Source organism: Pterocles gutturalis, unplaced genomic scaffold, assembly GCF_000699245.1.
Source record: "Pterocles gutturalis isolate BGI_N339 unplaced genomic scaffold, ASM69924v1 scaffold14247, whole genome shotgun sequence".
Taxonomy (NCBI): Eukaryota; Metazoa; Chordata; class Aves; order Pterocliformes; family Pteroclidae; genus Pterocles; species Pterocles gutturalis.
In genome coordinates, this window is record NW_010110574.1 from 32,768 (window position 1) to 59,448 (window position 26,681).

The following is a 26,681-nucleotide window of genomic DNA, read 5'->3' on the forward strand; positions in this document are numbered from 1 at the left end:
GAAACTCAACGCTTCTCCCTTCCTAGAGAATAATCTCAATTAAACCTATCAAAATATGTCCTTTTCTGTATGATCCTGAATCTCTTTCCTCTTTTCCCAGAGGTCACACCGTGAAGGCTGTGTGCGAGTCGTTCCACTTAGCCAAGGACGCCGGCTTTAAAGTGGTGGCACACATGATGCCTGATCTTCCAAACATGGGGCTTGAAAGGGACATGGACCAGTTTGTTGTGAGTATGCCTTCGAATAACTGGGAGCTTCTGGTTTGTTCCAGCTTTTCCATCGAATGCTGCCTGTCTTTCTTAGCTCAGCTCTTAGTTACGATCCAGGCCAGAATTGTTTCTTAAGGACAAATAATTTAAAATTCATTTTTGAAGGTGGAGGGTGAGAAAGATTTGTTGAACTACTTCATCCAGAAAATTATATCCTTGCCTCATGAAAGACTGAGTCACTCGCGTCTCTGTGGAATATAGCTCTTCCATTAACTAGGGCTCTTGCTTTTTTTCCCAAGGTGGTTTTCTTTCCTTGGATTTAGAATAGTACGTGATTCAAAGTTAAAAGCATACTAACTTGAAGGTAATTAATTGCAAAGTGGAGTGTATAGGTGTATTGTATAGCAGCTCTGTTCTTGGCTCGGTGCTGTTCAATATCTTTACCAATGATGTGGAAGAAAATATAAAATTATATCTAGACAAATGGAAATGAGAAAAGAGCAAATGGTAAACAGTGTAGGCAATTAAACACTTTATCTGGTAGCATGGTAGATTTTTTTTTTCATTATTTAATTTTTTTTAAGTCAAAATTGGTCATCTTTTTAAAACAATAGAGAAGTTGCTGTCGTGATACAGGAATCACAGGTAGGTTTCCATGCAAGTTCAGACTGCGTGCTTTCTGGCACTTTTTTAAAAGCTATCAATGCGGGGGGGTATATTGATTAGAAGGACAGGCAGACAGCAGTGGTTTGTCGTGGTATGCTGCCAACAGGCATGGCTGGAAAGAAGCGATCGAAAACACAGCTGCACAGTACACAAAGGAAATGCTGAAAACTGTGGTAGGTACTTTCTGCGTGAGGGGTTTTGTGCAGAATTCCTTGAGTTCTTCATAATGTCATAGTACTTGGCAAATATTACGTTCACATGACAAAGTGAGAGGCTGGGGTAAAGTGATGTCCACAAAACTAGAGGTGAACTCTTGGACCTGCTGGAGCGGGGCCAGAGGAGCCACGGAGATGGTCCAAGGCTGGAGCAGCTCCCGTGCGAGGACAGGCTGAGAGAGTTGGGGGTGTGCAGCCTGGAGAAGAGAAGGCTCCGGGGAGACTCGGGAGGTAGGGAGGCACTCTTTATCGGGGGGGTAGTGATAGGACAAGGAGTAATGGGTATAAGCTGAAAGAGGGGAGATGGAGATGAGATGTGAGGAAGAAATGTTTTCCTGTGCGGGGGGTGAGGCAGTGGCCCAGGGTGCCCAGAGAAGCTGTGGATGCCCCATCCCTGGAGGGGTTCAAGGCCAGGCTGGATGAGGCTTTGGGCAACCTGGGCTGGTGGGAGGTGTCCCTGCCCATGGCAGGGGGTGGCACTGGATGGGCTTTAAGGTCCCTTCCACCCAAACCATCCTGGGATTGTATGATTTTAAGTCAGTGAGAGCTGAAAGTTAACTCAAAATTCCTGCCCCAGACTCTATTGCTCCTGGATTACCTTCCGAATAATGCTGAAGGAGGTGGAGTGTGGGCATTTTGTGTTTTCATAGAATTACTTGTGATGCAGGGTACAGCAAGCCTGAGTCCCTTACTCAGTATCTCAGGAAGTTGCAGCTGTAGTTCTGCGTTCTTTATGGGCCTGTGAAGTACTTCATCAGGGAAGTCGTATTAGGCTGGAGAGAATTTGAGGTGGAAGAATGGCAGTCCTGACAGAAAGATTGGAAGAGCTAGCCTTGGGTAAGAGCCAGCGAAGAGGAGACAGTGATCTAAGGTATGTACAAGAAGTAAAACTCAAGGGGGAGGAATTACTTAAGGCAGAATTACAAGCTTCTATAAAAAGTATTTACTGAGTATTATTTTTTTGCTGCTTATTCATGATGAACGGCTACGGCTTGTCCGCTGTTGGATCTGGTGTTGCTGTTGTTTCACTGCAGGAGATTTGGGGAGTCTGTTGAAAGGTATAACTTGGAGTGATGCTGGGCTGCCTCCAGTTTCTGCGGGCCAGCAGGCTCCCCTGCTTGTTAGGGAAGGGTAATGCCCTGCCCTGTGTTTTGTCCATCTTTTAATGGCAATTTTTGCAGAAATAGAAGAGGCAGAAGGCAAAGTTTTCAGAAAGAGGAGACAGTGGGGTGAAAAGGCTGGAATTGTGAGAGGGAGGATTAAAAGAAAGCTGGGAAAATGGTTGAACATAGAAAAACAAGAGAAGAAGACCGAGCAGAAAAAGTCAACTGGTTGAGACTGTTTCTGCCAGAGAAGTCTCTTGGCTTTAGGAGCTGGGAAAACCCGTGTGGATGGTGGGCCAGCCCCAGAACACGGCAGGGAGGAATTTGCACATCGGGATGGGGAAGGATGGGAAAAGGGAGGGTAGATGAGAATGAGGAACAAAGAGAATTAAGAAATCTTTCTACTTAAAAAAGGAAGGGCTAAGGTAAGATGGGACTTTTTTGCTGAAGGGCTGGAATTGTCAAAAAGGCTGGTTGGAGAGCCTGGAAATAGAAATGCAAAGCAGGGGGTTAAGAAAACGGGGTGGTAGTTAAAGAGGGGGAATTCGAGAGTACAGAGAGGGTGGTGGGGTGAAGACCAGCTCAAGTGACGGCCCCGTTAACGAGCTCAGAATTTTGAAGCGGGACTCGCAGATCAAATTAAGATTTGATGCCAGTGAACGTACCGAAGAGGAGTTGGAGGATGAGTAATCGGTGTGGAGGATGAAGCCCTCGAGAAGTAATGTGAGTGCTGCAGAGCGAGGCAGAGAAATGGGAGTTGGAGAGGCAGAGGGTGGGGAAGAGGTGATGGATCACACCACCACGGAGAAGAGCTGTACCTGTGTTGTTTTAAAGGAGGTATGGGAAAGGAGGGAAGAAGGAATCCAAAATGCCCGTGTTAGAAAGCTGCACAGGGTCCCCACCGCGATCTGAGACCAGACAGCACATGAAAATAGAGTTGTGTGAAAGAGGCGGCTGCGGAGTTGGTGCCTGGCTAAGTGATCGCTGCGCGATCGGAGAATGGAGCTGCAGGGAACGGGAGTGGAGAGGTTGTGGATCACTGTGACGTGTTTCAAGATGGAATGGGAAACAAGAGACAGCTATCCTCTTACCTTCTGCCTTTCTCATCCTATCTTAAATGCTTTATAATTTATTTTTAAAAGATCCTGTGTCTTAAATAGCAGAGAATAAAGGGTAAAAACAACCCTCTGGGGTTTTTTTTCCAAAGCTCTGCACTGGTGAACATAATACAGGTATTCAGCAGACAGTAATTCCTTCTTTCCCAGGAATTCGGCTAGACAGTGCATCCTCTATTTCCTACCTTAAAATTTCCTATCAAGCTTTTGCGTTATTTTAATAACTTATTTCTAGGTTGTGATGTATAAATGTTAGTCCATACTGGTAAATATTTAGACACTTTTACTACATAGAAATAATGTGAGAGCAAAGGAGAGCATCTGTTGTGTTCTTGCAGCAGCACCAAGCTGCTCCTGGGCAGCAGTGGTGTTCTTTTGTGCAGTATTCTCCTAGTTCCCAAAAGCATCATCTTCCTATAAGATACTGCTGACTTTTTGGGACAGACACGCCTGTGGCTTATCAAGGATCCGTCTAGATTTTTGATTTTGTAGTAGTTGTAAAGAAGTTTGGAAAAAAATTGATTATTTATTGTGATACTGACTTCCTCCTCCTTTCTAGCCACCCTACTTGTCAGACCAGGGAAAGGTAGGACAAAAAGGAACTAGATGACTTTAGAAGGAGGTCTGAGCACCTTGCCTTCATTACCAGTTGATATATTAAATGCAGGGGCTTCTCCTGGGAAGATAATAACTTGCTGATTGTGCTGACTGCGTGCTAAAAATACTGGGTGCTTCTTCAAATTGAACAGGTAATTATGGTTTCAAGAATAACGTTGCTTCTGTCCCTTCTGACCTATTGATTTTTGAAGAGTTTCCTGCTACTTCCACCCTAGGATGCCCATCAGTTACTCTTTTGCAAACGTACCTAGGTTTTTAAAGTTTTGTGTGTGTGTGTGTATAGCAACTGTTTTTCTGGAGAGTTTATTAATAATTATTCAGAACTTTACTTTATTGATAGGAGTGAGTATATGGTGGTGAGGCCGTGGCCCAGGGTGCCCAGAGCAGCTGTGGATGCCCCATCCCTGGAGGGGTTCAAGGCCAGGCTGGATGAGGCTTTGAGCAACCTGGGCTGGTGGGAGGTGTCCCTGCCCATGGCAGGGGGGTGGGACTCGGTGATCTTGAAGGTCCTTTCCAACCCAAACCATTCTGTGATTCCATATGATTCTATGATTAGCTCTTTTGTTGTATGTATATATTCTTTTTTTCCAGCAAGTGGCATGCTTTTTGCCTGCCTTCATCCTGAAGATCATCACAGTTACTTTTTTTTAAAGAGGGTGGATGTGCTAGTCCTGTGTCCCAGTTCTGTTGTGCTTCCCCACTCCTTCCCCCGTCATGCCTCTTTCCTTCCCTTATTATTGATTCTTTTTATAGCCTCAGAGGGTTTCCTTTCAACCTCAGGTCTTTCCACCCCATTCCACAGATGGGAAAACGCTGCAGGGAGGGAGTACGCTCTGCTTCCTCCCACCACCCGCGTCGTTGTGCCAGAAGCATCAGGTAGTGTCCGTGTACACACACACACACTCCGCGACTTATTGTCGGGAAATGCGAGCGTAACAGATAAGACTGATTCGCAGCGCCTCACGTAGCAGGTGGTCGGAGAAAATAATTAGAATAATAGCTAGAATAAATCACAGACTCAGCGGGAATAATGGAATTGTTACCAGAGCAGACACCTCATTCTGCGGAACGCAATAAACACTCGGCTTTGCTGTTGTAGCACGAGAGAGATGAGGTGACTCTAGGGGTAAATGCTTGGGAGGATTCATGAATCACACTTGCCAACAGGGCTACCAAGCAGAACTTTGGATTTAAGCAAAAACTTTAGGAGGCTAAAGAATTCCCAGGGTGCTGTTACTAATTCCTCGTTCTGTTTCTCCAGAGCCACTGAGTGACAATAGTGTAATCAACAAACTGTATCTGCTCTGGAATAAATATTACTAAGCTGGTAACATTTATTAACGGAGAAGATATTGCTGTGTTTGCCTTTATCTTATTTTATTTTGATGGGCTTTGCCCAAGCATGATTTACTCTTGCTGTTCCTCTTGGTTGTCCAGCAGGGATGGCTGGAAGCCCATCTCAGACAACTTGAAAGACCCTTCGTAGATGAAATAAATCTGGGGAGCAGAAAAAAAGGAGATGGAACTGGGAGGAGAGCTAGAAGATGAGAAATTTCAAGTGTGGGAAGTGTCATGGGAAGTGTCATAGCAAATTGCTGGCAGAATCCTCCGGATCTGAAGGCACTAGGGAGCTGGTGGATGCTGCCCGGAAACATCAGATAGGCTTCCAGTTGCTCTTTTTCCTTGAAGAGATCCATGAGGAGGTCCTGTGGCTTCACTGTGTCCGTCTAAAGTCTCGTATAAATATAATTATGAGGACAGAGGCATGGGCAGGGCCATTTAATGGTTGGTCCTGGAGACAAGTATCAGACTGAAGAGATTTTTGGTTCAATTCAGCAGAGCCATTCTTATTTTCTTTAAATCAAATGCAATCATTGAATGATTTTAATCTCATGAAAATTCTTTTTCTTACAGTCATGTGTCAGGCTGGTTTGTTCCCTGGAGGAATTGCAAAATAAGCATTTCCCAGAAATAGGCTAATTTTCGTGAAATGCCTGATGCCTCTATGGTCCAAGTGTAAGTTATGCAGAGGGCTACAGCCTCCTTGGGTGTGTTGAGCAGAGAGAGAAAAAAAATAGTCCAGTGATGAGTGGGTAATATGAGTGTCCTCTTCACAATGTGTTTGATGTTGCTGTAAAATTGTAAATACTATTGTTATCGCCGTTAGCTGTAAATAAGGAGATTCCTGAGGGCTCTCATTTTTACCGAGGAGATGAAATTCATAATGAAACTAATATATTGCACCTCTATCAGAAGCTTTTAATCACTGTAATAAAAGACAGTTAAACTGTTGATCTCCATTGATTTTTACTCTTTTGGGAAGACAATTATCTGTGTTTTTAAATAGACCTTTGAAATGTTTAGTGGGGTAAATGATTTTCCTTTCAATTCCTACCGAACATCTCATTGAAACACTATTATTGGCAGGTAGCCAGCATTACCTCTGAAAATTTGTCTTTTTTTTTTTTTTTGTGGGCACATTTACAGAAACAGATTAAGCGGTGTTTAATGATCACTCCTTCAGTCACTAGAGCTCTTGGAGTCTTAGTAAATGTTAGAGCTAAAAAGCTCTTAGCTTTAGAAACAATTAGAGTTTCATGAACTATGGACAACGCCGCGGTAATTTTTATGTTAATGAGAATCATGGTAGTAAGGAACGCTCTATTTTTAGAAACTATTTTCACAGATAATGGCACTCATATTTCTGTGGATAAAATATCTAGAGAAAGCCCCAGCGCGTGGCCACGTCTGCAGATGGTCAAACTGCACACAAAGCTGCTCTCCCTCTCGGTGTCTGTGCAGAAATGACTATTTGCTGCGGCTCTGGGTACGTTTCCTATAAAGCAGCTCAGATTCTCTCTGGATATGCCCAGCGTAAGAAAGAGAAGTGCAAGCTGCAGCCCTTGCTGTGACGGTGTGCAGGAGCAGGATAGCTGAATGAGCTGGATAGTGCCGGTAAAACTGGTCCCTTATCATCTGCATCCGTGCATGATGTGGATAGAGCGTCACAGTTTACACCACAAACTGCAGAGGACGGGGGTTTCGGTAGCAGCACGGTCTTTGCTACGTTCCCTTGTACTGCACACAAACAGTACGTCTTGCTCTACCATTAGCATGGAGATGATAAATTGCAGGGCTGGGTGGAAAAAATGCATTTATTGTGGGGCTTGGATTGCCTCCTTTGTCTTTCTGAATTAGTATTTTGTCCACACACACGGTTTCCTCCAGCAGGCCAGCCACAAAAGTTATGACAATAACACCCGCTGCCTTTGCAAACAGCCATTCAGATGGAGCTGCTGCAAACTCTGCAGGTACAGCTGAGACCCTTTTTCTACCTGGACTAAAAGATAATTTCTGCACTTAACAGACAGCTGAGGGTTGCACGGGCTCTTACAGTTGCTCTCGACTCAGGTGGTGGTTTTTCAAGCCAGCATTCAGAAGTTTGGGCTCTTTGACTACGGCCCTTTGCTGCTAGAGTCGCTAACGAGCGTATGGCTGGGAGCATGCAGCCGGATGGGAAGGAGCCCAGGAATACAGGGATGTGTCTTGGATAGAGAGTGCAGGTTTGCCAGGCGTTTAGGCAGAGAGCATCGCTCAGGAAAAGATGTATTTTACCACAAATCATCATTAGCAACTCAACGCTTGTCATCAGAGTGGTTAAACCATGATGTCCAAATGAAATCTTTGAGGACTTAGTTGTTGGGTTTGTTTTGTTTTTTTGTTTTGTGGGTTTGTTTTTTTTTAAATGAAAAAAGCATAGTGGAAAAGCATAATGGTTTTATTGTGAACATAATAAATGAGAGAAGCTTTTTCAGGGCTGAGTGCGGCGGGAGAGAGCACGTGGCTGTATCGATGCTCCTTGTGGAAAGGAGAGGTCTGATGAAGGAGGATTAGATGATCACAAACGTTCTGCAGTTGCTGGTCTCAATGGTTTTTAGAGTAGAAACCCTGCTTTAAAGGGATCTGTGTTGCAAAACTTGTGAACTTAAGACAATGAAAAATGTTATATTTCCCTAGGGAACAGCTGACCCTCCCAGAAACACAAAGACCAGAATTTTGTGCTTGGTGAAGGTGAAGGTGAAACTTCACAGTGAATTGATCGAGGTATTCTCATGGGTTTCTCCAAAACTGCGTAATAAATGGAGACTCACTCGGAGCACCTGCAAGACGAAGCAGATGGGGCTGCTCGGTGCGGTGAGCACAATCTGGAGAGATTTGTCTTGGTGTTCGGATAGACCCTGTGTTCAGGAGTCAAAACCACGCTCCAAGGTCATGCTGCTGATGCCCAAGGCTTCTGCCAAATGTTAAATGTCTCTTCTTATTATTGGGTTGTATTCTAGCGGTGCCGGGGACTGTCGCAGAGTAGGATCTCCTTGCTGTAAGTTCTGTGCAAGCTTGGAGAGCGCAGCTATCCAACAGAGTTAGACAGGAGGCAACCTGTGGATCCTGCCAGCCCAGGGGTAAAAAGAGATGATGGGATGGGATGGGATGGGATGGGATGGGATGGGATGGGATGGGATGGGATGGGAGGTGTGTTCCCTCCTCATCTGGCAGCAGCAGTTTCCGATGCCATGCAGAGAATTAGGGTATCTGTGACACTGGAGTGTGTAGTCTTGGGAGATAACTCGCTGAAGACACCTTCACATCTGTGGCCTAAATGTTCCTATTAACTTGTCTCCACTGTAATTGTTGCTTTGTACCCCAAGAGCAGTTTGTTCCTGGGTTTAACGTGATGAAGTGTTCTTACCGAAGCTGAAGGTGGTGAAGCCTTTTCTTATTTGACATTCAGAGTCTACATATGGCATTATAGACCATCCTACAGTAAGCATATAGATTATTCTATTAAGTGACAACCAAGAACACGTCTGTTTTTCTTCATGTGTGCTATTGCACTAGTTCAGTAAGACATATCAAGGTCTTCAGTGATGTGCTCCTGATAAACTTCTTCAGTATTTTGAGCGTTGTCTTTTAGGAGTTTAAAGACTAGCAAAATGAATATGCAAAATTAATAGGAAAAAATCTTTTCTGTTTCACCTCCTGTGCATTACCGTGCTACAATCTCTGCTGTGTTTTTTTCTGCGTACTGATATATGCTAGTGTTGGAGAGATTTGCAGGTGGATGGGCTAAAAATAGATGTTCATCATTGCAAAACTGATCCTCTTATGGCAGAAATGTTGGGGTTTATGTCACTGTTTTCTTGGCTTAGTAGTTCCTATGATCATATTTATATACTATAGGGTGAAATTTGACAACTCGAATGTGTCAGGAACTGAAAGGATTTTATTACATAGCTGGCAATAGTCAGGAAAGTTATAACAATTAGCTGGAAAATGGTCTTTCCTCCCTTGATTGCAGAGTGCTTTACAGGTGCTCCCAGGAGAGCTGGAAATTTGGATTATCTGCTCTAGAAAGTTTTTGCCACGTCGTCCCATCTGTAGGAGGTTTTGTCATGAGTGCAGATATTAAGCAGAAGTGACTTGATTTCTCTCTCCTTTATATTAACCTTTCAATCAGTTTTATAGAGATTCATGACACCATAGATAAAGGAACATGCATTTCAGAAGAACATAATTAAAAATGTTGCCATGCTGTCCCGTGTCTGCATCCCACATCACTGATTCAGCAACAGGATTTACTGATTGCACTGGAATGTCACTCCTCCAAAGAACATTTGAACGGACAGAGAGTGTTGGTCTTTGAGGAGAGATAACACCTGATGGACCTCAGAAACAGTGGTATATTTGGCACAAGTCATATCAACAAACCATCTTTATATAAACCCAGGGCGTCTTCGGGAATTCCCCAGGTCATGTTAGAAAAATGTTTCAATTGTATTTTAATTCTATATATTTAAAATAAGTGTCAGGTAAATTGAAGAGGGGGTATGCACGCGTTCAGCAGAACAACACGCTCCAGCTTGCTGCCGGTGAAATACTGGAGAGTTTGCTTGCCTTTCCCAGAGGGCTGATGTGCCTTATCATCCCTGAGAGCTCTGCATTGTGTCCCTGTCCACGTGGACTCTGCTGGCTTTGCACGCAGGGCGTGTACCATTGCAGTATGTAACGTATGTGCACTTATAGAATTATAGAATCAAAGAATCCCGGAATGGTTTGGGTTGGAAAGGACCTTAGAGATCATCTTGTTCAACCCCCCTGCCATCTCCCACCAGCCCAGGTTGCCCAAAGCCTCATCCAGCCTGGCCTTGAACCCCTCCAGGGATGGGGCATCCACAGCTTCTCTGGGCACCCTGGGCCACTGCCTCACCCCCCGCACAGGAAAACATTTCTTCCTGAGATCTCAATCTCCCCTCTTTCAGCTTAAAATTATTACCCCGCGTCCTATCACTCCCCTCCCTGATCAGGAGTCTTTTCCATCCTTATCCCACCGAACTAAATCCTTCTCATTATCACGAGTCAGAGTCTGCAAACAGACGATGTTCAGAGCAGCTAACAATAGTATCTTACCATGTTCTGGTAACTTAATAGGAAGTCCAAGGTCACATAATTGAAAGATACTGATGTTAAGTGACTTTAAAATGCCCACTTCCCAGCTTGCAGTTGGCACCGCATTTCCCCGCTTCCCCGGTGCCGCCTGGTGCTTGGCCGGGTGTGCGTTCCCCGGCTGCTGCGGGGGCAGGAACAGGCACGGCTCCGTCTGTGCTTCTCGGTCAGTGGGCCATTGGCAGTGCCGGTGAATGCAGATCCTATCATTACATTTTAATTAGACTAGCATTTACAAGAAAGAGGGGAAAATGCAAATTTAGATTTAAAACGGGGCCACATTTTTGAGCCGTAAGCTCCTGTTAATGCACATAATTAAACTACTCAGCGATTGTGCGTTCCCTGTAGAGTTGGAAGTGTCATCCGGCACCGGCGCTTTCAAGTGCTACCAGTATTCGTAGTTATAAATAATCCAGCTGATGGAGATAAGGAATGCTGTAATATGGAGAGGTAAGATAATGTTCATTTTAATGGAGCCAGACGTGAATTTAATCATCTATTTAATGCCGGGACTGTAGCAGAGGAACCAATTCAAGAATCAGGTTGAATGGCACCTTATTTCTAGTGGACAGTCATTAAAAAATCAATTTTGGTGACCTTTATTTTTAACAAATCCTGACATTTTAGTAAATCCTTTTAAAAAATTACTGTGTTTATCCCATAACTGATATCTTCCCCAACAGTTGAACATCTTGAGAGCAAGAAGATTAAAGGTGGCAACTGAATTTTTGGTCTGGAAAATGTTGAAGTAGAATCCCATAAAATGATATTTTTCTATTTTTGGAGAACTGCAGCTTTGGAGTGTCTTCAAAACAAGTTTTTAATTTGTTCTGTGCTTAAAGTGGTCAGTAAAATCAGATTAAAACTGCAAAGTATAATCTTTTGATATCGACTGAGGTGTCTTGAAAATGGGACCAGAGCGCTGTGTGGTCTCATTGTGATCCCAAATCATTTGACCTTCCTGTTGGACCTCTGAACAGATGCAGAGGTGACTAACAGGTTTTCTATTTAAAAATATTATTGCAAAAGCACATGAAAGTGAAGTATTGGAGTTCAGGACTCCTGATTCTGTCCCCTCTTATATTCTGATCGTTTTTTGGTTCACATAGTGTTAACATTGACTTTGGGGTTTCAGCTGATGCCTGTTTTCTTGGACAGGAGTTACAATGTCATTCAGGTTTGAAGACTCAAAGCGATTGATGGGAGTTGGGCAAGAGAATTCCATCATGGACTGTGATGTGTCTGCCTTGATGGAAAAATCAGTGACTTCTTGGCATCGAAATGACTAATTTTATACCCGTTGGACCCTGATTATTCATAGTGGCAGTGAGTTTATGAGGTGGTGGATGAATGGATCCTATAGATGCCATTAGCTTTAATAACGGGGAACTTCTACAACAAAGGCATATGCTACTAAAATCAATTACTGTTCTCATAAAACACGTTAGCGGCTAACTTGTGTAACCTTGTAGAGTGAATGTGTGCTGATGGGATCTTATTAAGATTCATTGTTAGTAATTCACGGAGCAGCTGTTCCTAGGAGTAAAGGATGTTTAATGGAGCTCAGGTAAAGCAAAAAAAAAAAATAGTGAATTCCAGGATTCTCTGGTTACTCATATTTACTGTGAAAAAGTGCTCAACCTTTCTCTAGTACTGCAAAAGATGGGCAGGGTTATGAGAGATGTTATTTTAGGGTATGAAAAGGTTTGTATTTATGAGCCTCCAGATCACTGAAGTTCCAGCTGATCTGAATTGACCTTTTTTTTAAATTACAATTAAACCACTGTGATAACCTCTCACATCCTGTCCATCGTCTACATGTGCAAATTTAAAAATTTTACTCTAGCATCCGTCTTTATTATACGAGACATGTTAAGTGCTGGTTGGCTTAGTCTCCAGCTAGAGGGGAGAAAACTTCAAAGAAAATCGGTTTAGTAGCTTTGAAGTTGTCCGTGCTTCCATTTGGAATATTCATGCCGCATCCTCGAGTGATTCAAAAAGACTGGCGATACGTAAGGATCCCTTCTCTCTAGGTCATCTTTCACCTCTAACTTCCCGGTGCATTAGCAGATGTGGGTTTAAGCCCTGGTTGAGCGCTTGCCAGAGCCGGTGGAGAGCCTCCTGTTAACTCTGGTGATGCTGTGGATGGTGGGCTCTGGAACAAATGTTGTTTAAAGGATTGAATTTGTTTTGGCATTAAACTGTTCTGAACGTTTTTATCAGTTGAAGACACCTTTTAAGGTGTCTAATTAAAAAAAAAAAAAGCAACAATTCCTACTAAAGCTTGGCATGTGTTAGCATTTTATAGTTCCTTTGTTTCATGAGAGACTTAATCAAAACTGTTTGTAAACGGGAAAAGGTTAAGCCTTTAAATATGGGGATTTACAGAAGCTATTTAAAGTTTACCACTGGAAAAAGGGGCTCAGGAAAAAAAGGAGACACTGCTTTGTCATATTGCGTGAAATTAATTACTTTGGAAATAATTAAACTCGAGGAACATTTTGAGAAATAGTTTAAGAAATAAATATGAAAATATGTTAATTTTTTAAAATGCCAGCATTGCTGAAATATGAAGTAGCATTATCAGCGAGTTTAATATATTGACGTAAAATGTGCAGTGTGTATGAAGCGGCAAAATTCACGGTGCGGTTAGAAACCTTAACTTCTGACCTTGCCTTTGACTGGGGGATGGCTTGAACTCAGTGCTGTGTCGATGCCTGCCTTCCATCTGCAATGGAAATCAGGGGGTGTTTGAACATTCTGACCGGTGAATCATGCACACAAAAAAATTGTTTGAATGTTAACACATAACCTTACTGGGAGCCTTTTTTTCCTTGCTGGAATGATTTACCTTTGTAGATGTCACTGGGGAAGCATCGTTGCGTCCGTACCTTAATGTCTTTCTCTTCTTCAGTGCCACTTGGCCGAGGAGCTCCTCTCGTCGGAACAATCACCTCTTACACCATTTCCTTATTCCTTCTTTCACAGTCGCTTTGTTTTACATTAGAGCACCTCTCGCCACCCACAAAAGATGGGAGGCTGTCCTTTTGGGTTGTTCCAGGACAACAAGACCCTGAATTATTTTTCTGACCTTACGCTACCTCATAGGTGATATGACTTTGGGTTACACATCTTCTTCGGCTGGCTGCTTTGAAAATGGGTCCGGTGATGTATTTTTTTCCCCCCCCTCTTTGCATCTTGAGCATCAGATGCACACCAGGGCCAGCATAGAAGAAGTGGTGAGGGTGGTCAGGCAAGGGCAGAGCACATCTGCCTTTTCTGACAGCCGCCAGTGACAGTATTGACCCATAAAGTCAAACTGAACCCTCAGAGCAGAGGGGAGGAGACACGCTTCCAAGAGATGCATTAAGCAGACATAATGGTCCCCTGCTGTCACACGGGGGCAGATCCTGTTTCTGACCTTACTTCCCTACTGGGGTTGGACTCGATGGTCCTGATGGGTCCCTTCCAGGTTGAGATATTCTGTGATTCATCAGCGGTGCTGAATAGACCGCTCCGTAACCCAGCCCAAGGCTGGAACAAAAGAAAAGCTCTCTCCTCAAAATGCTGGTTGGGTTCTCTCTCATTAGCGAGGTGAGTCATCCTGGTCCAGGGCCCACCAGGAACGGAGCTGGCACGAGGCTGGGAGCAGGACGGCGTGGGCAGGGCAGGGAGCCATCGCATCTGCTGCTGGTGGAGCTGCAGCACAAACCAGCCAGAGTGCCTCCAGATAAGTCACCCGTGTCCTGTCCTGCGTCCTCCCGTGCGAGGACAGGCTGAGAGCGTTGGGGGTGTGCAGCCTGGAGAAGAGAAGGCTCCGGGGAGACCTTCCAGCACCTTCCAGTGCTGAAAGGGGGCTACAGGAGAGATGGGGGGGCTCTGGATCAGGGGGTGCAGGGACAGGACGAGGGGGAACGGTTTGAAGCTGGAAGAGGGGAGATGGAGATGAGATGTGAGGAAGAAATGTTTCCCTGTGCGGGGGGTGAGGCAGTGGCCCAGGGTGCCCAGAGAAGCTGTGGATGCCCCATCCCTGGAGGGGTTCAAGGCCAGGCTGGATGAGGCTTTGGGCAACCTGGGCTGGTGGGAGGTGTCCCTGCCCAGGGCGGGGGGGGACTCAATGATCTTTGAGGGTCCCTTCCCACCCAAACCGTTCTGTGATTCCATGACTTTATCCATGGTCCAGATCTTGTTTTGTCTCTTAAACTGACTCGGTTGTCCTTTCTGGTTGTGAGGATGTGTATAAATGGCTCAGGAGGCTGGTCTGCATGGAAAAGATATTTTTAAACTGTTTTCTTTTTCTGTCTGGGTTAGCTCTCGGGTCTGTTCTGCTCGGCAGCCGCACAGCAGGGCCGTTGGGCAGAGGCTGCTGCCGCTGGCCCCAGGCTTAAGCAGGGAGTCTGCCAGCACCCGCCTGGGGTGACGCGCTCCTGCCGCTCCTCTGACCTTCCTCGCCTCTTCCTGTCCTTGTGCTGGATCCAGCATGCCTTCGAGCCTGTGCAGATCCATTTGGGTGTGCTTAAGCTAGCAGCAAACCGTTTGCTGCTTTTTCCTGTGTTAAAATAAGGTTTTGTGAAGCACAGTGAGGTGGGGAGGTCCTGCTCCCAGCAGGCTGCTAAGGGCACTTTATTCCAACATTATCCCAACGTCAGGGCTTGCTGGAGCACTCCAGGAGCTGGGTTAGCCCACAGCAGCAGTAGGAAATGGGGCAAAATGTCCAAGTGGGTCTGGGCCACGTGAATGTGTTGAAGCACTTCAGCAAAGTGAGGACCAGCGGCAGCGCAGCAACTGGTGGGACCACGAGAGCCCGCCGTTAACTCAGCTTAACAAACTTGTATTTATGTTTTTTTGTATTGCTATGAGAATAGCGTGCTGGAGAGGGATCAAGCAGCAGATTTCAAGTGTGCATAGGTCTAATCTAGAAGGAGATGTGCCCCGTAGATGCTGTTATAATGAGGGCCATGTCATCACTTAGTCAATGTAATGGTTGCCTGGTTCGGCGTGCCTTGCCTTGTTTTTTATTTTTGTAAGTGGTTTTATTTTAATTGTCATTACTGAAATTTAATCTGCAAAAAAAAAAAAGTGATTGTTGTATAGCGCCGTTTAATTTGCAGTTCTGTGCTGGGATTTAGTCATAGGAGTTAGCAGGAGATACAGTTTGTCCTCCCATTCTCCAGGATTGTTCAGAACATCATTGTAGAATAAATCTGTTTTTCTTCATTGCTATTCAAATGATGTGTCCCAGACACATTGATTAATCTCCAAATGTGGTCTGCTGAGATTGAAGATAAGTACACTCATTCCTATTGTTCTAATTCTGAGCCGAATCTGTTACAATAAATGGTGCGGTATCTATTGAATTCATGCTGGAAGGTAGAAGTAATGTACAGGTTTGACTCGCAGCATTGTCATGTGGATTTTTTTTGTTCAGTAGCCTTCTCTTTAAACTGAGAAGATACTCTTTTTTATTTAAAAAAAGTCATAAACTGATAAATACTAGCAACTCAATGTAAGCCAGTAATTCTTAAACCGCACTTAGAATTGTCTTTTACAAAATCTATCTTGAAATTGGCTTTGTTGGGGTACTGATGCTCCGGGAAATGTAATTTGTTTTACCCTAACTGGCTTTTTTTGTTCTACTTTTTCAGGAGTTTTTTGAGAACCCTGCTTTTCGCCCAGACGGTATGAAGCTCTACCCAACACTAGTGATCCGTGGCACTGGTCTGTACGAGCTCTGGAAGACTGGAAGATACAAGAGCTACCCGCCCAGCACTCTTGTGGATCTGGTGGCCAGAATCCTGGCCCTCGTCCCACCGTGGACACGTGTCTACCGTGTTCAGAGGTAATTTTCTCTGGTGGGCTTTGTATCTTGATTTATTGCACTTGGAGGGATTCTTACTCTGACCCAACCTTTTATTATTTTTCAGCCGTAATCGTTAGTGCACTAAAGATTTTTTTAAACTGCTTCTAATCTGTTCAGAATGGGAAAGGCCAAGTAGAATGAGCAGCTATGTAAATTGAACTGTCTCTCTAATACACCCAGAAACCTCCACATTTCTGGAGTCCCTGCTTTCGCTGCCGGCCAGACAAGAGCATGGAATGTGGCACACGCAGTACTTTGGTGATATTGATGGATAATTGCCTCTTGGCCGTGGGTGAAGTTTCTTGTGTTTATTGCAGGGGCTGCGAGGTGTGTCATTTTTTTTGGCTATAGACACTTCCTTTCTTTCCCCGTGGCTGTTGCGGGGTTCTCATAAACATACTCTGGTAATGCCGTTCTTTCCGGTGCTCACCTCCCAGGGCGATAGATAATACTTCCATTGAGTGCTGCGGGGTCTTCCTTGGATTATTTTTCTTCTGTTATCTCCTACATCTGCCTGATATTAGGAAGAGAGGCTGTAGCATACTTCCTATATTTGCATGTACAGACAATATTCGGTTGGCTTCCAGCTACGGGAGCTGGAAACGGCGCCAACGACGAGTTCTCCAACAGCATGTAGGATGAGAAAACCTTGTGCATTAGACCTCACCTGCCTGGACTTCTCAAAGGCATTTATTTGATTTTGTGCCCTGTCAGAAATGTGATGGAGTGGGGATAAGCAGAGAAACGTGGTAGAGAAGAAAGCAGCTGATGGCAAGAAACACTGGGTGGCTTTGCCAAAGAAAGAATGGACGCGGGGTTATTAGTGGAATGTCTCAAATATACATTTCAAAATGAATCTTGCTCAAAATTGTATTTATTTACAATGATGCAAGAAGTAATAGGGCATCGAGGAAACTGTGGAGGGCTGGGAAGCATCACTGGAAGAGAGAGGATGCACAGGCGGGATCCGGCGGTGGTGAAGGTGGAGTGGTAGGAATGGGGTGAGATGCAGGTCAGGGAGGTTTGGGGTCAGACTCGGAGGGGGTTTTGCTGCAAACGGTGAGATCACCATGTGAGAAGAGCAGAGGAGGAAAAGTTCTCAATGTCTTGGTCTGTCATATGAATAAGTCACTGGTGAATGCAGCTGTGAAAAGTGTCGTTCTTCAGGGTAACTCTTCTTAGAGATGGAGGTATTAATGCAGCAGCCAGACGGGGCTTTGGTAAGACCTTGTCTGGAATAATCCCCGTCTTCAAGACAATGAGCTGTGGAAATACGTGCAGAGGAGCATCAACCTTTTGTTTAACCAAACCATTCTGTGATTCTCTGATCTTCGTTAGTGTGAGGAACTGGTGGTTGTAGGTGAGCTCAGAGAAGAAGGAGGTGATACTGTTGAAGAAAGCAAAACAGGGATTACAAGAAGTATCTGCTTGGTTCCCCCAGGCTTTTCACATCCCTTGTAGGAGTGTTACTAAAGTGAAAGCTCTTGCCTTTTCTCCCTGCACATCTTCTTCCTCCTCAGTTCCGCTGTAGACACAATGGTCCGTTTGTTCGTCGTGCTGTCACCGTAGCATCGTACCTGAAACGAAGAGATTTATTCTTAGAGGATGGCGTGAGTTTGCAGCCTAGCGGGTCTCCTCCTGAGGAACACAAGTCTTTGCTTGGTGTGCTGGTGTGCCTGAGCTCGGCTCTGATTTCTTCTGCCAACAGCAGCAGCCTCCATCCAGCTGTCACCCGGTTGTCGGTTATTATGTTCCAGTGGAATAGCTGTTTTCTTACTGACTGGCTCACGTTATCTGAAACTTGTTTGCGGTGATTACAGATTTTTACACCTCCAGTGCGAAGTCCAAAAGCTATTACTTTGATCTAAATTGCTTTCAAGGCCATTGTGTGACTCTGTAACAGAATAATGAACAAAGCCAGACTTCTAAAAACATTTCTGGCCTGTTCCCAGCACTGTTTTACAGAGGGATAGCGACTTTTTGCCATTCTCCATCACTGCCCCAGGCCCTTTCCATCTCCCTCCACAAGCCCTCCATCCTTCATATCATGAATTTCAGGCTGTATTTCCACAATCCTTTCAGACTCAGCTTGTTCCCCGGACGGCGAGTTATCCCAAGCTCTCTATGTACGAACTGGCCATTTGATACATGCTTTCAGGTTTTTTTTTTAGCAAACACCACTGGAAAAAAGACTGACCTATCTATGCCCTTACTAGGGCCACTGTTTGGGATCTCTGTGCCCTAGTACCAGGTTTTGGGGAGACATAAGGGACTCAATATTGTTGCAGTCGCTCACATGCTGAAAATAATCAGTTGGGTGAGCGTGGGAGAGGTGTCGATGACAAAGCACTCACAGAAGTCTTTCTGCTTCAGGAAACAGGGTTAAATATGTTTTTTTTTTAAAAAAAAAGGTGCTGTTGCTAATGGCTGAATGGAGGAGAATATATCTTCCAGGGTTTTTTGTAACTAGTCAGAGATCATAGAATCATAGAATCCCAGGATGGTTTGGGTTGGAAGGACCTTCAAGACCATTGAGTCCCACCCCCTGCCACGGCCAGGGACACCTCCCACCAGCCCGGGTTGCTCAAAGCCTCATGCTTGATACTGTATTCTCATGAATATTTGTGACCCTCATTATCACCCAAGTGCTTTGCTGTATGAGAAGGTGTGAAGTGACAGTAGTGGTGCACACCTCGAGACTTTGATGGGTCGCGCTGTTTTATATGGTTGTTATTTTCACTGTACTGATGGGGCCGCGTAGATATGAAGAAATAAAGTACCTCACTCAGCCGAGATCGTATAATAAGCTGAGAGGAGAGCAGACCCAAGGTCTTTAAACTTTCCCTTTGTGCTTCAGTCAGCTGCCTCACAAGTGCCTATAATGCAAAATGTTTGAAAATAGGAGATTAAATAAGCCCTGTTGAAGCTCCTGGCAAATTGCACATTAACTTTAATAAGGTTGGGATTTAATCCCCGGTATCCCTGAATTTGTTTCGCATTTTAACGAGTCCTAAGATCACTGGTACAGTGCTGTCTTGTGGCTGTTCAAAACAGGCACTTGGTGTGTATGCTCACAATGCACACAGGGCATTCATTTAAATACTCTGCCCTAGTCTGAAGTGGGGATGGAAAACCTCTTCCTTGCTTTCTTTTTCTTAAAAAAAAAATTAAACATTCCTATTTTAATTTAGTTTGCTCCCTAGTAGGCAGATGAGAGAGGCTCAAGTTACTGTATGTTGTAATCTATCTGTTATTCACAGTGCTTTATTTACTCTTTCGTAGCTGACTCTGGATTTAGCTAAAGCCCTGCTACTGGAAGATGTCAGGATGTTTCATCTGTAAAAAAAATACATACAGCCTGACTTTTTGGAGTTGTTCCATAATTAGAAGAAAGGCGTTTAGTTCGATTATCACTGTAGGTCTAACATACCCCGATGAGAATGCCGCTCTCCTCCAGCGTGTCCTTTAGTCACAATGTGAAGGGCTCATTTCCTCTAATTGAAGCTCTTTGAAGTATGTTGTGTTGGCTCTGCAGTGTCTTACTCAAAGAAATCCACTGGATAAATCAACTGGTTAGCTAATGGTGTTTTGCCTCGGCTTTTTGGCACAGAATCCCAGGATGGTCTGGGTGGGAAGGGACCTTAAAGCCCATCGAGTCCCACCCCCTGCCATGGGCAGGGACACCTCCCACTAGCCCAGGTTGCCCAAAGCCTCATCCAGCCTGGCCTTGAACCCCTCCAGGGATGGGGCATCCACAGCTTCTCTGGGCAACCTGGGCCACTGCCTCACCCCCCGCACAGGGAAACATTTCTTCCTCACATCTCATCTAAATCCAAATGGCAGGAGAATCCTGGAGTCTGGAGCCCTTTTCTTCATTCTTAGCAATAAAGAACTTTTCTTGTCCCCCTCTGCCAGTGTCTCAGACCTGAAGCAGCACAAGGATCAGGTCTCTAGGACTCTTGAAGACCTTTATCTTTTATCCAGCTACTGCCAAAAATAGTAAGTGTTAATGGAGGCCATGGTGTGCATGCAGGTCCTCAAGGAGCTGAATAGATCAATTAATACATTTTACAGAGGTCATCAGACAGCTGCTAGATGGTGATGACTTTCAATCACTACTGAACCAAGATGGATTAAGCTAATTACATTACCAATTCCCCGAACCATCCCCTTCTCTGTATGCTGTTTTGTGATATTCTGCTCCTTGTTGAATGCTTGCATACATAAAGGAAAAGGAGGAACACTCACCAAGGAGCGTTTGAGCCCTTTTTTGAGACCAACCTCTTGTACAATGTGCCGAGGATCTTTCGCATTTGTATGGTCCTTATTTCCCCATAAAAAATCTGGAGGGTTTTGAATTATGCAGTAGTGTGCTTGGGTGGTGTGTTATCAGAGATGTTATCAGGGTGGAGTTTGAGGAGGAGAGGGAGAAGCATTTGGCATCACTGTACAGGACAGCATTAGATGGGAGGTGGATGCGGAGCAGAATGTGCCAATAATTGACATGATCTGGACTCATCAATCCTCCTTTCCCTAGGGATGGTATCCTGCTTTCCTCATCTCTAGAGGGACAAACTGCCCTGGAAGGCAGCGGAGAGGCCAACCCCGGTCTTGCTTTCCAATTTTATTTTAGTACCTGCCTTGGAGAACTGCAGGAAGAAGCTGCCATCTGACTCATGATTTACATTCCCATCGGAAGGCCCTGGACTTTCTGTCTGGGCTTCGCTGCAAATCGTGTGCCAAACAGAGCTTTTGCACTTTTAAGCAGCCCCAGTATTAAAATGTTGTAATTCTGATGAATTTTCCCTGATGGGCATTCAGCTTGGAGACTGCAGGAAGACGCAGCCTGGTTCCCAATTGCTGGTCTCCAGCAACAGATACCATGAAGAACATCTGACTTGGCTCAGCTGGATGATCTTTTTTTTTTCTTTTCTTTCCAGACTTCCAAGTGAAGAACTGAGAGCAAAATTACAACCTATTTCCTCAGGATTGTAAAAGCCTACTTTTGTCTTCAGTCTATAAACTAAAATCTAGCTTTTTCCCTTCATTTTTCTCCTGCTTTTAGTCATGTTTTGCCTCTGTTATTTCTTATTCAACCAAAGACTTGAAACAAAGATAATTCAGATAAGTTCTGTGGACAGCTATTTGGGATCTTGGCTTAGGTGACCATGATGGCACTTTATTGTCTGCTAATGAGGTTGTTTGAAGTTTTGGTTTTTTTCCTCTTACGTGCAGAGATATCCCAATGCCACTGGTCAGCTCTGGAGTGGAGCACGGGAACCTGAGAGAGCTTGCCTTGGCCAGGATGAAAGATCTTGGGACACAGGTAAAGTATTTGTCGGTTGGTATTGAGGGGGAGCTGCTTGACGACTTCGCACAAAGTGGGAGAGGAAAGTGATGACTGGAAGATGCGACAGGAGCCAGGTTCACTGCTGAACTAAAACGATCTGCAAAGGTCTTTCAAAAAAATGTTAATGACTAAAAAGCACTTCGATGATGTTTCTGAAAAGCTGTTTTTGTTTGCTTGATTTTTAGTTTAGCAGTTTCACCCCGTTCCGGAAGGTACACGGTAACTAGTTTGTGATATTCCATTTTTTAGCAAAATGAAACCTTTAAATCAGAGAGAAGGCAGGAAGGTTTCTTTTTAATTTATGCTGTTAGAAATTCTCCTTCCTTTCTTTTTCCCACGCATGCACTTACTTGCCTGAACAATTGGAAGAAAAGCTCTTAGTCTGAGGCCGGAGAAATCTTGCAAGAGAGATCTCAGCAGAGACAAATGAGACTTGATATTCTTTATATTTCGAAGGTCAAATAAAAATATTAGTGGGGGTGGAGAGAAGGAGGAGGAGGGAGGAATTACGTTTATATTTGAAGTCAGAAGGAGGTACGTATACCCAGTCTTGATTTTTTTCGGGAGGTTGTTGTGGCAGTCGGCATTCGCAGTGATCCTCATGGTCTGCTCTGACACTGCTCACTGCCGGGACCTCCCACCAAAACCTCGTTGTCAGCCACAGTTTGCAGATCCTCCAGTAAATTGATGCCCAAGTTCTTCCTTTCTTGAGGTGTCCAGCTTCCTAGGCAAAACATCACACGAACCTCATGCTCCTCGAGACTGTTCCAAAGGGCTTTACTCACTCTGCTGTCCTGGTGTTCAGGCAGGGGCAGATCCTCATCACAACTGTTCCATGCATCCGTATGGTGATGTAGCACTCCCTCTTTCTGTCTCACCTTTTCTTGAAGAGGTTTTAAGGCATTGCTCCATCCAGCCATAGCAGAAGCTTTGGCTACTGCATGTGTGCCTGTAGTCCCACATTGACTTGCTGCTGACCCGTGGTGTTGGTATGTAGCATGGCTGGTTCTCTAGGCTACTGCCTTTTGTCGTCTCACTTGGATCTTGCAGTTGCAGTGAAAATGATCAGAAAAGAATCTCCAGGCTGTCTCCCCTCCAGCTGGGCTTTCCGTACCACTTAATCTCTCCTAAGCTGATGCTCTGGACTTTCTCTTTAAATCATGCCTCCCAGTCTCTCTCCAGCAGCAAGCCAGGATTTGGCAGAGAGCTTTGCCAGCCACAGAACCTTCCATCTCTCCTGCTGACTTTTCACTTCAAAAAGCAGGCAGGGGAGACAACCTCTGTGGTGCAGCCGAGCCTTTTCAGTTGAGCTCTTTAGGGCTACTGGTGAACTCTTCCCTGGGTTTGATGCTAAAACCACATCATTTGATGTGAACCTGATCAGGACCAGCTGGAGGAGCAGAGAGAGCTGATCTGTGGCTGAGCTGAACCATTACAGGGCTTGTCAGGCTGGCAGTCATCACTTTTAAAAATCATAGAGCCATGAAATAGTTTAGGTGGGAAGGGACCTTAAAGCCCACCCAGTGCCACCCCCTGCCATGGGCAGGGACACCTCCCACCAGCCCAGGTTGCCCAAAGCCTCATCCAGCCTGGCCTTGAACCCCTCCAGGGATGGGGCATCCACAGCTTCTCTGGGCACCCTGGGCCACTGCCTCACCCCCCGCACAGGAAAACATTTCTTCCTCACATCTCATCTCCATCTCCCCTCTTCCAGCTTCAAACCATTCCCCCTGGTCCTATCCCTTTGCCCCCTGATCAGAAGTTCCTCCCCATCTAGGGGAACCATATCTGTAAATATCTCTGCTGTGCAGGTGATTATAGATTTGGTTTTAGTGAGGCAGAAACTCTGCAGCTGGAGGAATGAGGAACCAAACAGTCTGCTACAATAGAGCTTGAAATGTAAGGTACTGTCGTCTTTTTCTTGTGTCACAGGAGAAAATTATATATACGCTTTGTCTTGTCTCTTAGCTTGGAAAAGGAGAGGAAAAGGCCAAGGCAAGGAAGGGACTTGTAGGAATCTTACATATTTGCAGGCTCACCAGTGAAGATCAGCCAGCTCAGCATCTCTGGCAGTTCTGGCATCCGTCCGTCTTTGGGGAACAGCTTGGTGTGGAGTGCCTTTGAGGAATGGGGATCAGCCATGCCGGCACTGCAGCTCGAGTCTCTGGCTGTTGGAAGGAAATCATTCTTGAGGAGCCTTGTTGGAGGGACCAGGTGCTGGCGTTCGTGTTTGCCAACCTCTGCCTGCCAGTGGAGACACACAGCTGGGACACAGAGTTTTAAAGCATCGTCCCAGAGCACATTGTCCTTTCTCAGTTCCAGGGTTCCTGACGAAGAGTGGATATTCCTCTGCCTTTTACTGTGCTGTTTGAGTAGCTGGGAAATTGTAAAGCAGGGAAGAGTTTGTCTCCTCTAAAACTCCAGTGAATCCCAGTTTTATCATAGCCCACTATAAAACAAACAAAAAAACCCATCCCTTTTTTTTGCTATTTGGGAGATTGTTGCTTTATATCGGTAATGGGATTTGAAAGCATTCAGAGGAGGACAGGGCGTGAGGTAGAGCTTTGCTTGTTCTGGGTACTGAGTTTCTGCGTGGGTTGGATTTTCACACGTTTCCCTGTCTAAAAGTCTGGCTTTTGGAAATATGCGGGCAGGTAGGTGTTGTTGCTGTTAAAGCAATCTTAGGCCATTGGTGGAGGTTATCGTCCTTCCCTCCAAGTACGGCACCGCTCCTGGAATGAAATGAGCATTTGCAGCTCAGCTGCTTTGGGGAAAACTATTGTGGCTGCGCTTTGCTGACAAAAGTTGGGTTAAGCTTAAGCATTGGACTTTCCAATAAACCCACTAAGACCTGAATGCACGTAGTCTGCCACGGCAGGAGGGCTTGTACTATCGCAATTGTTTGCTTATGTGCATGGCTGCCAAATTACTCAACTTTTATTGGCTTTGCTGAGAAGCACAAAAGTTGATGCAAGCTATAACCCATCTCACAAACCCTGAGATTGGAGCCTTGGCTCCTCCTATGTCTGACTTTCTAAAGGAGGGAAGATTTCTTTCAGCTGTCTTTGTTTTCTCCATCATTGGTCCCAAGCCTCAACGATGCTCTGTGGATGCCAGCTCAGCGTTAGCTTTCTGGTATTTGGGTAAGGCTTCTGCAAGAGTTCTCATTTAAAAGCAAGAAAAAGGTTGCTGAGATTCAAAAACTCTTGGGTGCTTCCCAATGTAGGGTGAAAATGGATTACACCTGTGCTAGTTCTGGCTGGGATAGAGTTAATTTTCTTCACAGGAGCTAGGATGGGGCTGTTTTTGGGGTTTGTGCTGGACATGGTGCTGATAACAGAGGGATGTTTCGTTACCGCTGAGCAGTGCTCACACAGAGTCAAGGGCTGTTCTGCTCCTCACCCCACCAGCCAGAGGCTGGGGGGGCACAAGGGGGTGGGAGGGGACACAGCTGGGACAGCTGACCCCAACTGACCCCAGGGATATTCCACACCACATGGCATCGTGCTCAGTGTGTAAAGCTGGGAGAAGAAGAAAGAAGGGGGGGAACATCCGGAGTGATGGCGTCTTGTCTTCCCAAGTCACCGTTACGCGTGATGGAGCCCTGCTGTCCTGCGGATGGCTGAACGCCTGCCTGCGATGGGAAGGAGTGAATGAATTCCTTGTTTGGCTTTGCTTGCATGCGCAGCTTTTGCTTTACCTATTAAACTGCCTTTATCTCAACCCACCAGTTTTCTCACTTTTACTCTCCTGTCCCCTATCCCACTGCGGGGGAGTGAGCGAGCGGCTGTCTGGTGCTGATTGTTGGCTGGGGTTGAACCACAACAATGTCAAGGTCTTTTTTTCCTCTGTTATTTTTTTTATGTGTGTTGACTTTGCCTCCAGACCCTGCTGTTTGTGAATCAAAGGGTACGTTTCCTCGTGAGCCATAATGGTTGCTTAGTGAATTGATTTTTGCCAGCATGTCTTTCCATTTAGCGCTAAAACTCTTTCCGAGGTATATTAGAGATGGATCGGTGAGCAATTTTATTTTGAAGTCTACCCATTTGAAGTTCATCCTTGCAACTTCATGCTATTTCAGCTTAGTTTTGAACCCAATAGGTGGCTGGAAATCTGTGTGCTTCAGAGCCTAATGTTTTTCTTGCATGTAATTTTTTTTTCCTCCCTTTATTTTCCTAGTGTCGTGATGTAAGGACAAGAGAAGTTGGAATTCAAGAAATACACCATAAAGTGAGACCATATCAGGTGAGATCTGTCTTTTTTTCCAGCAGCTTGTTTCGGACACCATTTGTTATATGTATTTGGTGTGGAGGCGTTGGGAGCCATTTGCTGCACGTTCAGTCCTGTGGTTTGCCTTTGTAGCTGGATCCAATTTTCCATTTATTTTCACAGCAGCTTTGGAAGTCTTTTGTTTGAGCACAGTCACGTGTTGAAATTTATGGACCACCATGTTCAATAAAATGACTACAGCCAGCAGTTTTTTTGGTATTTGCACTGCTATATCAAAATAAGCAGCTCTTTCTTACTGCTTCTCAGCCTTCCCTTTTCTCCCTCCTCATTACAGAATTGGATTTAGAAAATACCAAAAACACAGTGTGTGCATGCTGAACAGGAATGAATGAATAGCAAGATGAGTTTATGGGTTTTTTTGTGAATGTGCATATTTATATAGGCAAAGCCAGTATATGTATAAATAAACTTCTGCAAGTGTGTGTATGTATTTATATGTGGGTGGATCCATTTAGTCTATGACACATATGTTGTGTGATTCCTTTGCATCACAGGATGGTTTAGGTGGGAAGGGACCTTAAAGCCCATCCAGTGCCACCCCCTGCCATGGGCAGGGACACCTCCCACCAGCCCAGGTTGCCCAAAGCCTCATCCAGCCTGGCCTTGAACCCCTCCAGGGATGGGGCATCCACAGCTTCTCTGGGCACCCTGGGCCACTGCCTCACCCCCCGCACAGGAAAACATTTCTTCCTCACATCTCATCTCCATCTCCCCTCTTTCAACTTCAAACCGTTCCCCCTCGTCCTGTCCCTGC

The 26,681-nt window shown here is 45.1% G+C and overlaps 1 protein-coding gene across 1 annotated transcript in view; it reads left to right on the top strand.

The window, feature by feature from the left end:
• ELP3 (elongator acetyltransferase complex subunit 3) overlaps positions 1-26,681 on the top strand; it is an 85,502-nt gene that overhangs the window by 32,585 nt on the left and 26,236 nt on the right. The window contains exons 9-12 of the mRNA XM_010073441.1: positions 101-227; positions 16,073-16,266; positions 21,523-21,613; positions 25,817-25,882. Of these exons, the coding sequence (XP_010071743.1) occupies positions 101-227; positions 16,073-16,266; positions 21,523-21,613; positions 25,817-25,882 (478 nt within the window). The remainder of the gene's footprint in view (positions 1-100; positions 228-16,072; positions 16,267-21,522; positions 21,614-25,816; positions 25,883-26,681) is intronic.